This window comes from Stigmatopora nigra, chromosome 13, assembly GCF_051989575.1.
Source record: "Stigmatopora nigra isolate UIUO_SnigA chromosome 13, RoL_Snig_1.1, whole genome shotgun sequence".
In the NCBI taxonomy this organism is placed as follows: domain Eukaryota; kingdom Metazoa; phylum Chordata; class Actinopteri; order Syngnathiformes; family Syngnathidae; genus Stigmatopora; species Stigmatopora nigra.
The window spans coordinates 2433133-2449290 of record NC_135520.1 but is presented as its reverse complement, the minus strand read 5'-3'; the positions used below and the strand labels follow the sequence as shown (position 1 = coordinate 2449290).

The following is a 16158-nucleotide window of genomic DNA, read 5'->3' as shown; positions in this document are numbered from 1 at the left end:
AATCATTTTGCAAACATAGTAAACTGGCTTTAACTTGTAGTACTATTCTCAATTCTATCGGAATAGTACATGAGATTTGCACAATTGGGTTGTGACCGCCAGACGGCGCACGAGAGCTGTTCTACGGCTTCCAAAATTCCCCAGAAGAAGGTGTTCCTAGTAGAAACCGGTCCAATATGGCGGCTGCATGGAGACTTGTAAACAAATGTGTTTTTAGCTCCTCCGCCATGGGACAACATTGTTTCTTGTCATCCAGCTCTGCTGCCAAGGTTAGAACGCCTTTTTGTCGGCTTCACTTTCCATTATGTTGTACCGATCGTCCTTAAAACGTCTACTTTGCGTGATTTGTTCATTCTATTTAAACGCGATCACCTGTATTGACACCATCCACAACATGAGACAATGTTTAAAATAAACACTCTTCTTGCTAAGGTCAGCTTTCGGTTTTTTAAATTTAATGGTGTTCTTCACTGATAAATTACAACGTAGAAGATGTCTATCAAAATTGATCATGTTTATTAGCATGACTCATTGAATTTGACGCACCTGGAAAATATAATGCGCACATTATAGGTAATGTGCAGTATATTTTATCCTTCAACTATTCATAGATAATGTACATTATACATAATTAATGTTCCCAGTAACGATCAGTCATTGTCATTTATGAAAGATCTTCAAATTGCTCACAATTTCAACATTGTAAGACTACATTGTGGTACCTAAAAGGGTTTTTTCACCTCATCTAATTTGATTGCAATTTAAAATGGAAGAAAATCTGAGTGTTCATAGAAAAGATCCTAATTTTAAAAAAAAAATGTAGAATAATGTTGACTTTGCCTTTAAAATGATATTCTTTTACATCTAGGCTAGTGTTGGAGCAGGTCGACCTCTCCCGAAGAGGGTAAAAATAGTTGAGGTGGGACCTAGAGATGGTCTTCAGAATGAAAAGGTAATGTATAATATGACATTATATTTTTAAAAAATCCATCAAATGTTTTTCAACAAAAAAAAAACTTTTTATCATTTCAGACTATCGTTCCAACAGTGACCAAAATCCATTTGATTGATATGCTGTCAGAATCTGGGTTGTCAGTAGTAGAAGCCACCAGCTTTGTTTCCCCCAAATGGGTTCCACAAGTAAGTTTTTTTCTTCTAAAATTATTCATTAGATCTCGTGTAGGCTGGACCATTTTAGATATAATATTTAGATATTTTTTTTTATAAATGGATTAAAAGAACTGGATTAAAATCCCTGAATATTCAGTTTTTTATAGATCTAAAACTGTTTATTTTAGCTTTTTTTAAATATATTTTCAGATTTCACAGAATGATTTTTGAACTAAAAGCACAGAAAAAAATGATTAAAAAATTACAATTATTGATTTAAAAGGGGGAAAACCAGGAAATTTAATATACATCCATAATCTTTATTTGAATTTAATCCTAAAATAGAAAGTTGGCACTCATGATTTACTTACTCGGACCGCAAAAAACGATGCGGCGGGCCAAATTTGGCCCGCGGGCCGCCACTTTGACACCGGTTTCCTAGACACCCATTAACAAGTTTCCATGTTGCTGTTTTAGATGGCAGACCAGGTGGAGGTGATGATGGGGATCTGTAAAAAACCTGGGGTGTCGTACCCTGTCCTCACCCCGAACCTCAAGGGCTTCCAGGCTGCTGTGGGTTTGAATCCCGTCTTCCTTCATCTATTCCTTGATCCTACTTTAAGGTCACCCTGGTTTTTCCCTACTCTGGCTTGACTACAGTTGAAGGCCGGAGCCTCGGAGGTGGCCATATTTGGAGCTGCGTCTGAAATGTTCAGTAAGAAAAATATCAACTGCTCAGTAGACGAAAGTTTACGGCGCTTTGACGAGGTCTTGAAAGCGGCTAAAACGGCGGGTGTGAGAGTAAGAGGGTACGACGACTAGGAGACTCGGAAAAATTATATTTTCTTGTATTGTGTGATTCATTTATCAATGCAACTTTGTTTTTGTTGACCCAACAGATACGTGTCTTGCGTTCTTGGCTGCCCGTACGAAGGCAAGGTCGCGCCGGCAAAAGTTGCACATGTAAGTTTTAAGTTGACCTTAGTTATGAAACACATTACCATTGAAATATAATAGGTCCATTTTTATGTCACAATAGAGTATGGGTGTCAAAGTGGCGGCCCGGGGGCCAAATCTGGACCCGCCGCATCATTTTGTGTGGCCCGGAAAGTAAATCTGACTTTCTGTTTTAGGATAAAATTAAAATCAAGAGTATAGATTTATGTTAAATTTCCTGATTTTCACCCTTTTAAATCAATAATTGTAATTTTTTAATCATTTTTTCTGTGTTTTTAGTTCAAAATAATTTTGTAAAATCTAAAAATATATTTAAAAAAAAAAACCAAAATAAACATTGTATTAGATGTATTAAAAACGGAATATTCAGCGATTCTAATCCAGTTCTTTTAATCGATTTATTAAAAAATAATCTAAATATTATATCTAAAATGGTCCAGCCCACGTGAAATCAAGTTGACCTGAAACTGGCCATTTGTCAGTTAAGTTCATGTAATGAAATACTTAGTACTTAATGATTTTGCTGTGTCTGCAGGTAGCAAAGTGTCTGTACTCCATGGGCTGCTATGAGATTTCGCTGGGCGACACCATTGGAGTTGGCACACCTGGCAGCATGCGGGAAATGCTGACAGCCGTGAGCCGTGAAGTGCCACTCGACGCCCTGGCAGTGCATTGCCACGACACATACGGGCAGGCCCTGGCTAATATTCTTGTGGCTTTGCAGGTGGGTTCATGAAACTACATTCCATAAAGTAAATTCATCACTTATAATACATTTAATTCAACTGAATCAAATTACAGAAGAAACAAGAAAGGTGCAATTATGTCCTCCAAATTTCTCCATATTTTTCCTATTGTTGTTTCATTCTCTTTTGCCTTTAAAGATGGGAGTCAGCGTGGTGGATTCCTCCGTCTCCGGCTTGGGAGGTTGCCCGTATGCACAGGGTGCTTCAGGGAATGTTGCCACGGAAGATGTCGTCTACATGCTTCATGGACTTGGAATTCAAACTGTAAGTACCCACCGATGACTTATTTTTCAATCAAAATTTGACAGAAAACCATGATTAACAGATAACACCATCGTATAATTCACACAGCTGATTTATCATAACATGGATTCATATTTCAGATATTTTTATTTCCTTTTTTTCCCAGGGAGTGGACATCACCAAACTAATGGATGCCGGCACTTTCATTTGTCGAAGTCTCAACAGGAAAACCGGTTCCAAAGTGGCTCAGGCAACCTGCAAGCTGTAGGAAGTCATCTCATTGGTCAGGTCTTCCCCACATTGCACTTTGATCAGTAAACAAAAAGACTTTTTTATGTCCCATATGTCAAAATCTACCAAAATGACTTGTTTTTGCCATAATCCATTCGCTTAAACAGTGCCTTCCATATTTCCAGGCTTGTTAATTTTAACAGAAAAGGCCGGGCTTACATATTTTGTTGTATTTGTATATTTTATAACCTGTCTGACAGGCACGCTTAGATTATTAGCTGCGGATTGGAACATTGTACATACTATAGTATTGGAACCATGTCATTGTGAGAAGTAAGAAAATAAAATGATTTAAAAAAAAAGACCGTGTTTAGTGAGGATTTTATTCTTTTCTTTTAAAAAAAAGTCTGTTTTCCGTATTTCCCTTCTCTATACAACTACATATTTGTTTCTGTGTACTTGTAGTCAAGAGCTTCAAATGGCAATAAAGAAAAGTGTAGCCATATTGGCGTAGTGGTTAACTCACTGGACTCCCATGTGGGAGATCTGGGTTCAAATCCCGTGTGGGACACTTTTTCACATAGTTGTTTCTGTGGATTTCTTGTCATGACACTCAAATGATTACAGAGAAAAGTTTAAGCCTCTTGGTGGCGTAGAGGTTAGAACACTGGGCTTCCGTGTGGGAGACCTGGGTTCGATACCCACTGTTGACCTTTGGCTGATCACCGAATCAAGTAGTCTGGAAAATGGAACGAGAAGGAAAAAAAAAAAAACTTTATAATTTATATTTAACACTTAGTCATACTTTTCAGTAAAAGGTTATATTCCGAACTGCCTTCGGAGAAAAAAAATAGAATCATATTGTACAGATATGTGACCAGCACTCCTAAGGAAGTTATTATTATTATTAAAGCAATGAGGAGACATTGAACAACGCTGTACTATAAACATTTTCTGTAATGAACCTGAAACTGATGAAAGAGTCTACGATAATAAAAATCCTTGATCATTATGTTAAAAAAAAAAGAACAGAGTTATTGTTGGGTTTCTTTTTTTAATAAATTATATCTAAACCACCACCAGATAACTTGTTTTTCTTTCCTGCATAGGAAAAATGGATTTTATCATCCTGATAAAGCTTTGGTTATCAGGGAGTTTTAGATGTAAGTATTTTTGATTGGTATTTTTATTGATGTATAGGGGAATTCCATAGATGAGCAGCAAGATCCTCACTTTACTGTATGAACGTGGTAATTGAAAAATTACGCCACGCCACAGGAGGGCAGTAGTTGTTGGCTGCAACAAAAAAAAAACAGCTATTGTGCGTAGGCCAACCAGCTGTTTAAATTTGGCACATGCGCGGTACCTCATTCTTTCAGGAAGCCATTTCTCTTCCGGCGGTCTAGACACATCCATCCGAACGAGGTAAGTTCTCTTGCGTTTTACGGTCCTAAGTGCGTTTTATCACGCCATCGTGAGACTTTTTAGTAATCGATTGAGCCCAAAACGCCGGTTAATCTGTTACTTTAATGCCAGCTTCAACACACCGTCGACAATTGAAGTTTGAGATCCTTTTCCTATCCAGATGTGTGCCGCATCTGACTAGCTATTTTAGCATTAGTGACACGACGACACTTTTCCTTTGGCTTTAACCGTATTGTCCGTTTTCTGTCCATTATTCCGTCGTGTAGAAATACTTTTAATCTAATCAAACAAAGTCGAGATGTCAATGTAAGTATAGTTAGTTTGATGGTTAGATGACATCCCGTGGCACGACTTGTGTTGTATGTAAACAGATTTCACACTTAACATTATTGATGCAAAATAGTTCTGTCAACTTTCTTATAACTGTTATCGCTACTGTGTATATTTAATCGCCTTATCTGTACTAAACGCCTCAATTTTTAATTGTTCTGATTTCACTCTAAACATTATTGATTCAAAAATAGTCTACTTTCTTCTAACTGTTATTGCTACTGTGTATATTTAATCACTTTGTCTGATAAAGGGAAAAGAAAAGCACAACACGGCGCACTAACTTATTTTCATTTATTAGCTTGATCGTATATTACTAAGTTTTTTTGTTAAATTTATCAACATGAGTATAGTTAGTTTGATGGGTAGATGCTCTCCTTAATTACATCCAGTGGTACAACTAATGTTGTATGAAAAGATAGATTCCACCACGAGTGCCATTTCCAATTTTTAATTGTTCTGAATTCACACTATAAAAAATATTGATACAAAAATGGTTACGTCAACTTTCTTCTAACTGCTACTGTGTATATTTAATCGCCTTGTCTGAAAAGGGAAAAGAATAGCACGTAGCTGTCACTAACTTATTTTCATTCATTATCTTGATTGTATATTATTAAGTTTATTGTAAGATTTCTCCATTTTGCAATAATAGTCTTGCAACTCCCAACTAGTTTGGTTAAATCAAGTTCTCTCTTTTTAGCATCCAGATGCAGTTCTTCCAGATGGCCCAGAACACACGCCCTCGAGGTTAAAGGAGAGGAGATTGGGCCAGGTCAAGGTAAAATTAATTCAAAAGAAAACATTAAGCCTTTTTGGTGAATCTTGATTCTCTATATTAAGTTTTGTTTTCTTCTTTGTACACCTCAGGTCTATGTCACTTGTGACTTATCTGCACTTCAGAGATGACTGGCAGGCTTCTCAAAGGTTAACGTATTTGTTTATTGCAAAGTATCCAAGTCTTCTTCCAAACTAAATAAAAGCTTTAAATATTATAATCTTGTGGAACTCCATGATGTGATATCTGATCTTTATGGTGAGGTTTCACTGAACATAAGTTGGTGTTGTGACCTTTTATATAGGTAAAGTCCACAAGGATATTATTAAAGATTAGAAACTTCATTTGTTAAAGTAGATTTTTCTTAAGTCAATTTCCCAAGTACAAGACTAGTGTTTATTCCCCTTGGTTTAAAAAAAAAAATCCTAAATATATTAATTCTCCAGCTTTTTAAAAAAATATATTCTAAGTGTTAACTGCTCCAACTTTCTTTTAAAATATGGTTTATTCCTTCAGCTATTAAAAAAATGTTAAATTCCCCTTAAAAAAAAATTAAATCCTAAATATTTTATTTCTCCAGCTATTTAAAAAAATATTCTAAGTTATTTGCTCAAACTTTTTTTTAAAATACAGTTTATTTCTTCAACTATTAAAAAAAATAAAATCCTAAATATATTATTTCTCCAGCTTTTTAAAAAATAATTCTAAATGTTTATTGCTCCAACTTTTTAAAAAAGTATTATTCAGGCCCCCAACTTTTAAAGAAAATATATGCTAAATATATAAACCCGTTTTTGGATATTCAATTTATTCTCCCAGATTTTTTTCACCTAAGTGTTTATTCCCCCAGCTTTTTAAAAAATATTTTCTAAGTGTTTATTGCTCATTTTTTTTCTAAGTGTTTATTGCCCTTTTTTTTGGTTCATTTTTTTTTTCTAAGTGTTTATTCCCCTTTTTTTTGTTCATTTTTTTTTCTAAGTGTTTATTGCCCTTTTTTTTGGTTCATTTTTTTTTCTAAGTGTTTATTCCCCTTTTTTTGTTCATTTTTTTTCTAAGTTTTTTTATTTAATTTTTTCTAAGTGTTTTTTCCAAATTTAAAATGTTTACTTGTAAATAAAATATTTTAACTTTGATTGTGACTTGCATCTTTTGTTAAAGACAAAACACATGCATACATTTAAAAGCTTTTATTTTGAAAAACTTGAGCAAAATGAAGTAATTCCTCCAGTCACCAGCAGGAAATACAGGAAATAAAAGCTCCAGCTTTTATTTTGAAAAAGTTTGTAGATTGGTTCCCGTTGTTGGTCCAGCATCGTAAAAAATCGAATCTTCTCCACCCCCTGGTGGAGAAGATTCGAAAATTGAAAAAGGGGGGTTAGTACACAGTTAGTTCAAAAAACAATGAGAAGGGCTCACCTTTTATTTTGAAAAGATGAAGTAGTTCCTCCTGTCACCAGCAGGAAATCCAGAAAATAAAAGCTCCAGCTTTTATTTTGAAAAAGTTTGTAGATTGGTTCCCGTTGTTGGTCCAGCATCGTAAAAAATCGAATCTTCTCCACCCCCTGGTGGAGAAGATTCGAAAATTGAAAAAGGGGGGTTAGTACACAGTTAGTTCAAAAAACAATGAGAAGGGCTCACCTTTTATTTTGAAAAGATGAAGTAGTTCCTCCTGTCACCAGCAGGAAATCCAGAAAATAAAAGCTCCAGCTTTTATTTTGAAAAAGTTTGTAGATTGGTTCCCGTTGTTGGTCCAGCATCGTAAAAAATCGAATCTTCTCCACCCCCTGGTGGAGAAGATTCGAAAATTGAAAAAGGGGGGTTAGTACACAGTTAGTTCAAAAAACAATGAGAAGGGCTTACCTTTTATTTTGAAAAATGTCACTGGTTCACATTGGCCATCCAGCAGAGAAAAAAAATAAGGCACCTGAGCCTATCTGTTCAATGGTGGAATTCTGTAAAACAAGAGAGGGTCAATATATCAAGTTTAGGACAACTTTTATTTTGAAAAATGCATAGAGCAATACTGGCTTTTACACCAACACCAATCTATGCATTTTTCAAAATAAAAGGCAAGACCTTGCATGTGAGGTTTTACCTGACTTGGGTGGAATTCTCCCAATTCAGGTTAAACCTCACTGGCAAATGGTTGAGTAAAAAATATATTCACAAGGTCTTACCTTTTATCTTGAAAAAAAAATACATAGATCAGTGCTGGATGTTACACCAGAATTAATCTACAATTTTTTTTTCCAAAATAAAAGGCAAGACCTTGCAAATGTTTTTTAACTTAACCATTTGCAAGTGAGATTTTACCAGAATCAGGGAGTGGTGTAGTCCATCTCAACTTGGGTGGAATTCTGGAAACAAAAAAAAGGGTCAATATACAAAGTTAAGTGAAAAAATGCATATATCAGTGCTGGATGTTACACCAGAATCAATTTATGCATTTTTTAAAAATACATTCACAAGGAAGGTTTTACCAGAATTGGGGAAATCTTTTATTTTGAAAAAAAATAAAACATTTGGGGCTAAATACTTTTGCCTCGAGTTTTTCAGTCAATAATTTAAAATCTATTCATTCTTAAAATGGTTGTTTTTCTCTTACACCAAGAAAAAAAGTTATTTTACCATACAAGAGTCAAAAATGACCCCTGCACTATGGTTGAATAAATGCCTCACTTAAATTTTGTCAAAACCACATTTAAAACTAAAAGTTAAAAGATCCAAGCCCTGAGGTCTTTAAGAAAGTTAATGGGGTAAAAATACATGATTGTTTTAATCCATCAAATATTAGCGGTTCCACTACATGGCAGATTATTTATTTAAATTCCGAAAAATGTGAAAAGCTACTTCTCTATATGCCACTATAGTATTTATTTTAAAAATTAAATTCAATATGCATAAACCTACTTTAAATTTTTCCTTTATCGCAACATGTCTGGTCTACATTAACCATGATAATTAAGGGATTACCGTTTAGCCTAGAGGTCTTTGAGAAAGTTAAGGGGCTAAAATTATATAATTTATTTAAGTGCTCAGTGCTACTGCATGGCAGACTACTTTTTTAAATTCAGAAAAATGTGAAAAGCCACATTGAAACTCAAGCAGAAGCTACTCTTCACTTGCCACTATAGTATGTTTATTTAAATTAAATTCAATAGGGATGACCCTAATTTAAAATTTTCCTTTATAGCAGCCATGTCTTTTCTACATTAACCACGATAATCAATGGATTACTGTTTAACCCTGAGGTCTTAAAGAAAGTTAAGGGGCTAAAATTATATTATTTATTTAAGTGCCTAGTGCCACTACATGGCATATTACTTTTTTTAAAATCAGAAAAATGTGAAAAGCCACACTGAAACTCAAGCGGAAGCTACCCCACTTGCCACTATAGTATTTTTTTTAATTAAATTCAATTGGGTTGACCCTACTTTACAGTTTTTCCATTTATCACGGTCCACATTAACCGCGATAATCGAGGGATTGCTGTTAATTCCTTTCGCATCCACTAATGCATTTGTGTGGGTGACTCCACAGATTTTTGCAATTAAAAAACGCAAAGTCATTTAGTGATTTCATTCAAAATTTGAATGCATCATGATGAAAAACGAGCCAATTGCGCAAATCCTTGAATACTGAAAGCTTAAGTTTAAATATTAAACGGAGAAAATCGGAACTATTCAAAAGAATACCCCCTTTGTTATGGCGTCGACCAGTTGATCCTTTCTGGTCGTTTCGGCCACATTCTTGATGTTTCCCAGTAGTCGGTGGTGCTCGTTGAGGGACTGAAACACACAAAGAAATGATTAGTTTTAAAACAAAGAGCGATTGGTAACGCAATGCAGCCAATTTGTTTGCAAACATTTTGCTGTCATGGCTGCATCACGCTAACGGAGCATGCTACCGTCAACGATCACTCATAAGATGAGAACCGAGGCTTCGAAATCCCCAAACGACGACATACAACATGTGCAGCAACGTCTTGTGAGAAGTTTGTCAGCCATTCTTCGTCATATTGTCAGCTCTGAGCAGCTCTGCAGTGCACGCCCGTGCAGCCTCAATCGCCATTTTGCTGTATGACATCGACTATTTAAACTCTAACCTCGGCCACGCCCATTAAACATAGACAAACACAAAATAGAACTTGTTTTCATAATAACGTGCATTAGTCAGTGTGTGTGTGTGTAAAAGGTTATATTCCGAACTGCCTTCGGCATAAATCAGTGCTTCTCAAATAGTGGGGCGCGCCCCACTGGGGGGGCGTGGTGCGATACCTGGAGGGGCGCGTGTAACCCTGGGGAACAGGATTTTATTTGGCCGTACTAGTATAAAGTGTAATTGCGCATCCACTCCAGTAGCTGGCAGTGGCGCTCTCATTTATTTTTTATTTCAGGCATTGATGCACTTAAAATCTTTTCTGTTGCAGACTTAAAACAAGATTTAATACTGTTATTCTTTGTAAGTTTGACTATATTTCTTTCTCTTTTCCCTTTCTTTAATGTTAATAAGGATAAAATGTTGTACTTATAACAATTTTATAAAATGATTTTATTTATAGTCACGGTGGGTAGTGGGGGGGATAAAATGTTGTACTTATAACAATTTTATAAAATGATTTTATTTATAGTCACGGTGGGAAGTGGGGGGGGGGCGAATAGTTTTCTTCTTGCTAGGGGGGGCCTAACAGAAAATAATTGAGAAGCACTGGCATAGGTGTTGAAACGTTTTATCCAAGGAAATTGGGTGAAACACTTTTTTGGATAAAATGCTTCATCCACCACTGAATACTTATACACATAAACACTTAGGCATTTTAACTTATTCTTTTTAACTGAATATTTGGAAAATCTTTGCCGGCACTGAGAATTGAACCCAGGACAATATTAAACTGTAGTATTTGTTGCTTTGTCTCTTTTCATACCCAGATCACACTTCGTCATTTATTGTAGAACTTATTCTTTTACCTGAATAATATTGGGAAAATTATTGCATGCACTTGGATTCAAACCCAGGACCACAGATGTGAGAGACTGATGACAGTGATAGTGTAGTCACTTGGTTGGCGCGGAGGTTAGATCACTGGACTCCCATCTGAGAGACCTGGGTTCGATTCCTTCCGTCGTCATTTGGCTGAAAATACTTGGAAAGAAGAAATGGTCAATGGAATAAGAAGGATAAAAAAAAAGAAAATACTTTTTTATTTATATTTAACACTTAGTCATACTTTTCAGTAAAAGGTTATATTCCGAACTGCCTCCAACTCGTGCCCCACTTATACATAGGTGTTGAAACATTTTATCCTAGGAAATGGGGTTAAACACTTTTTACTCAAAATGCTTCTTCCACCACTGAAGACTTATATACTTATACACGTAGAACTTATTCTTTTAACTGAATGATATTTGGAAAATCTTTGCCTGTACTGGGATTTGAACCCAGGACCTCATAGGTGAAACACTGATGACTTAGCCACTGGGCCACCAGCCTGTGGAAGAAAGTAGTAATACTTATACTTTTGTCTCATTCATTTAACTGAATAATATTTTGAAAATCTTTGCAGGCACTGGGATTTGAACCCAGGACCACAGAGGTGAAAGGGTGATGACTTAGCCACTGGGCCACCACCTTGTAAGCAAAAATAGTAATACTTATACTTTTATCTTATTCATTTACCTGAATAATATTGGGAAAATGTTTGCAAACACTTGGATTTGAACCCAAGACCAAAGAAGTAGATGAGTGATGACTTATCCACTGGGCCACCACTCTACAGGATTTCACAGTAGTATTTGTTCTTTTGTCTCTTTTCAATGCGAAACGTGGAGTAGACTTAGAATGTTAAATTATTTTATTATGTATAAAAAAATAAACAACTTAACAAAATGACATATCATTGACATCTAATGGCATTAAACTTTTAGCCAAGTCGAGCACAAACAGCAACATTCCTTTTGACTGATTTAAATCAACAGCAGTTTTGGAGATGGCCACATTGTGTACACAAAGACAAAAATGAGCCAAATTATTTTCCTACTTGTTGACTTTGAGAAGGGAAAGTACTAACTCCAACTTCCCCATCCCTCCCAAAAAGAGCCAGTAAACATACTTTGAGTAGTACTGGCAAGTCCACATTTCAGAAACATGAGTACTCTTCACTTGAACTCTGCTTGCAAATCTTACCAAAACATTGCACTTAAATTGAAAAGCTGGATGAAATGTACAGAGGTGATTTTGGCCATTTCCGGGTTGCTTTTTTGTGGCATTTTGTGGTTCCTTGTAAATTTTCTCTCACAAATGCCCGGTTTTGTTGTGGAAAAATAAAAGTACTATAATGTGTATGTACACAAGATGAATTATCTACAAAGTCCTTGCCAGGCAGAACAACCACTTACCGGGCCGGATAGGACACCCTAGTGGGCCGCTTCTGAACCGGGGGCCATATGTTTGACACCACCTACTCCAGTCTCCTCTGTTTTACTCACAAGGAGTGGGAGTAATGCTTTGAAAGGTGACTTTTGATAAGCTTTAAAAAACGTGATTGTATTTCAAAGCAATTCTGAAAAAAATGAGAATTAAATACTGTGGTACCTCTACTTCCGAAACATTGTGGTTTTGTAATATGGATTGTTTTTCGTTTCCTGGTGAGGCTTTTTGTATCCTTGTGAACCAAACTATGGCCTGCGGGCCACATCCGGCCCGCCAGGCTTTTTAATCCGGCCCACCAACATTGTCCAAATGTTTTTTTTTCCAAGATGGAAGCCAGTGGCAGTAGATCTGTCCACTCTTACTGATTTTTTTGTGTGTTTAACAGCCCCTCTATCTTTTTTTTAAAAGACATTTTATTATTTCTTAATACATTCCTTTTTACTTTACTATGTACTGTATACTTTACTATAATGATGAGTGATGAGTATGTTGATACTTTAGCCCTTGTTTTCTGTTTAAGTTTCATATGTACTCTTAACAGATGCACTTTTTTATATGTATCGTATGTCGTGCTGGCCCATCTGTCAAATTTTTAAAGTCAATGTGGGCCCCGGGCCGAAAGTTTAGCCCACCCCTGTTGTAGTCACATTCCCAGGTCGAGGTACCACTGTATTTTGAATGTGGACATGCAAACAGAAGCTGGTAGGATCTTTAGTTTTGGACACTGGAGAGCTCACACAGCTCACTCCAATGACTAAACATACAGACTACAGTTTGGCCCATAGCTCGTAACATGTCTTAGAATGAGTCATCGCCTGAGCCGACCGAGCAGGGCGCTTTCCACTTTTTCCAGTCTAAGATTTGACTCAACAAGGAGTGGAGAGATTCGGAGCAGAGGCCCGAATCTTGTCCTCCATTTTGAGTCTAGAAAATGCATACTCTGGCTTTTGGGTCAAATTGGAGGTTGGAAGCTTTGGGATAGATTTAAAGGAAGGAGGCTTATCCTTTATATCCACTTTAGTAGGACGTCGGATAGACTGGCTGAAAGCGCCATCCGTAAAGTCGTCCATGGGGATGGTGATGTTTTTGTGACGCCTCTTGTTCTTTTCGACAATTTTCGCAATTCGATTGCCGATGAGGTAAATAATCTCACCGATGTTGAGGATGATGCAAAGCGCTGATGCGCCCACCATGAAGTAGGTGAAGACCTTTTTCTCGGTAGGATGGCCAATATAACAGTCCACCACATTGGGGCATGGCGACACCTCACATTTGACCAAGCTGGGTAGGTAGAAACTATCATAAACGTAGTGGAGAAGGTAGAGAAAAGCCGCCTCAATAGCGGTCTTAACAAAGAGGCTAATTAGATAAGTCCACCATAGGCCACCATGTTTTTTCCCTGTGTTGCGGTAAAGTTTGGCTTGCTCGCCGTGCTTGGCTTTGTATTTACGCTCGCGTTCGTCCCGGTAGGCTACGTGCATGACTACCAGGAAGGACGGGCAGGTGATGAAGATTAATTGTAAGGCCCATAAGCGAGTGTGCGAGATTGGGAAGAAACGATCGTAGCAGACATTGGCACATCCGGGCTGTTTGGTATTGCAGTCAAAGTCCTTCTGTTCGTCGCTCCATACCCGCTCGGCTGCTACCGCGTACACCAATACTCGGAATATGAAGACCACCGAGAGCCAGATGCGCCCAAATGCTGTGGAATATTTGTTGACGCCGCTCAGGAGGCCTTGCAATGTTTTCCAGTCCATGACTTTGCTCTTCGATTAGGTTTTTGGGGTTTTTTTTGGGGTCTTTATGGGTTGGTAGCTGAAACAATGAGAAGACATTTGGACTCGTGAAATGATATACAAGTTGTACCTTCAACAGTATTTCATCAAACTCTCATTATCTCATTTTCTGAACCGCTTTGTCATCATTAATGGAATGTGGGAGGAAATTGGAGTACCCAGAGAAAACCCATGTATGGCTAGGGAGAACATGCAAACTGCACATAGGGGGACTGACCTGGATTTGAACCCAGATCTCACATTGTGAGGCCTAACCACTCAACCAATGGACCGCCGACTAAAATTTATATTATTCAAAAAGTTTGTTTTGGTCATCACAAGTTATAAATAAAAAAGAAATAGTATTTACAAAGTATATCTCTGTCAATGGCAGACAATGAGATAAAAAAAGAAATAATTAAACTTGTGGGGTTACTTATATTACATTAGGAAAGCCCACATTTCATATCAAGAGTACAGAATAATTGATTTTAATTTGTGTATTATAAAGTTTTATGTATAGAAAATCTTTGAATTGTCAGATTTATTCTGGAATAAGATTTGCATGGTAATGATATGAACTACATATTTATATTTCATTAAGTTAATTTAACTACCATCGGTATTGGACACTTAATCAATTTTGACTTTATATTCAATATATTTTGTTTTAATTAACATTTGATGTATTTGTTGATTGAAAAAATATAAACGTTTATTATTAGGAGAAAAAAATGACAAGTATAATGGGGAGCTGGCGTTAACAAATTAAACCCAACATCATTCCATATAGAGTTAACTTTAACTTTATGTCCAAATATAATCACCAAAATGATTAAAAAACGACAGCGATTTCCCGATCTTCCACTTTTATATATTAAACGCCAACTGTATTAAGAACATGTCAATCAAGTCAACAACGCACGCAGTGAATTCTTCGATTCAACCGCACGGATGAACGAACGATAAAAATCGAGCTGTCGTCTTACCCAAAAAAATCTCCGTCATTCCATCTGTGAAAAGAAGATGTTTGAAACGTGTAGTCGACACGATCGTCGACGATTTCAGCGTCCTTTTCCGACAGGTAGACAAACGATCGGCTTGTCTGAGAAACGCGTCTGACCAGGTGGGTGTGGTTATCTACATCCAAAAAAAATGAAGAAGAAGAAGATCAAGAAATAGAAGAAGAAGAAGAAATCAGATGTTCCTCCCCAACCCGATCTGAACCATCCCACCTTTCTCTTTACTTTTAAACATACTTCACTATAAAACCAAAACTTTAAAGAAGCCATTCATCTCTCCCATTTCTTTGGGTTTATACAAATATTAGTTAAAATATCTTTTGTGTCATGCATGTTAAGTTCTTTTATCAAAACTTGTTTCCACTTGCATCACTAAGACACACCCACATTTTTTTTACCTGAGCCAGAAGGTAAGGCTGTTGTGTTAGTTTACCTCTGCGTCATCCATAACTAAGGCTTGGCTCATTTATATTCTGAAGGTTCGCAAGGGGTGCCGGAGCACATCCCAGTCAGCAGGTAGGAGACACCTTGAATCTGTGGACAGCCAATCACAAGACACGAGGAGATTGACAACAAATCATAGACAATGGCAATTATTTTTTTTGTTCTATTTTTGAACCGATTTCCAAGGAAGGCTCGGCTGGGGGTGCCGGAGCACATCCTAGCTGACTGCAACTGAGTATAACTACATGACGACGTCAATGTTTTTGTTACACCTCTAACAATAATTGGACTGAACTGGAAAAAAATACTGGAACAAGTACTGACAAAATCTATTGGCTGAAGCCAACCAGGAAGCTTTTTTGCATGTTTTGGACTCCCCCACATTCCAAAAAAATTCCACCACAGTCACTACTACTCCTACTCATGCTTATACTACTACTAAAGTACACTCTATTTTGGTGAAATCACCTAAAAATGGAAGTTAAAAGAAAATATCAGCCAAAAAAAGCCATCTTTTTTTGCCCAAAAACTACCAAAACAAAGATCGACGAATCAGAAGAAAGCAAGCATGGTCTTGTCCGAGTTGGTTTATGATACTAACCTGCATTACCTGAATTCAGACATAATACACCTGAATCAACCAAACATGTCCGCATTTGTTTTTGGAG

General features: G+C 36.7%; 2 protein-coding genes and 1 long non-coding RNA gene across 7 annotated transcripts; 1 reads left to right on the top strand and 2 right to left on the bottom strand.

Annotated features, from left to right (window-relative positions):
* Positions 1-119: 119 nt before the first annotated feature.
* On the top strand, positions 120-3723 carry hmgcl (3-hydroxy-3-methylglutaryl-CoA lyase). The gene is made up of 9 exons (XM_077731280.1): positions 120-269; positions 869-952; positions 1033-1140; positions 1588-1683; positions 1771-1919; positions 2010-2073; positions 2603-2791; positions 2952-3077; positions 3223-3723. The coding sequence occupies exons 1-9, from the start codon at positions 177-179 to the stop codon at positions 3322-3324; spliced, it is 1011 nt and encodes a 336-aa protein (XP_077587406.1). The 5' UTR covers positions 120-176; the 3' UTR covers positions 3325-3723.
* A 3269-nt stretch (positions 3724-6992) lies between these two features.
* Positions 6993-9949, bottom strand: LOC144206793 (uncharacterized). 4 transcript variants are annotated; one of them, XR_013328430.1, is made up of 8 exons: positions 9788-9949; positions 9516-9608; positions 8134-8177; positions 7916-8004; positions 7681-7772; positions 7459-7604; positions 7237-7382; positions 6993-7160 (listed from the first exon to the last, which is right to left on the bottom strand). It is a non-coding gene; the product is annotated as an uncharacterized LOC144206793 (long non-coding RNA). The 4 variants fall into 4 exon arrangements; XR_013328429.1 differs by having other exon boundaries at positions 7237-7604; XR_013328431.1 differs by having other exon boundaries at positions 7237-7604; positions 7916-7955.
* Positions 9950-12733: 2784 nt separating this feature from the next.
* Positions 12734-15463, bottom strand: gjb3 (gap junction protein beta 3). 2 transcript variants are annotated; one of them, XM_077731857.1, is made up of 3 exons: positions 15445-15463; positions 15014-15164; positions 12734-14064 (listed from the first exon to the last, which is right to left on the bottom strand). In XM_077731857.1, exon 3 carries the CDS (start codon positions 14004-14006, stop codon positions 13116-13118), a length of 891 nt encoding a protein of 296 aa, XP_077587983.1. In that variant the 5' UTR covers positions 14007-14064; positions 15014-15164; positions 15445-15463; the 3' UTR covers positions 12734-13115. The 2 variants fall into 2 exon arrangements, with proteins under 2 accessions (XP_077587983.1, XP_077587982.1); XM_077731856.1 differs by lacking the exon at positions 15445-15463 and having other exon boundaries at positions 15014-15189.
* Between the last annotated feature and the right edge of the window lie 695 nt (positions 15464-16158).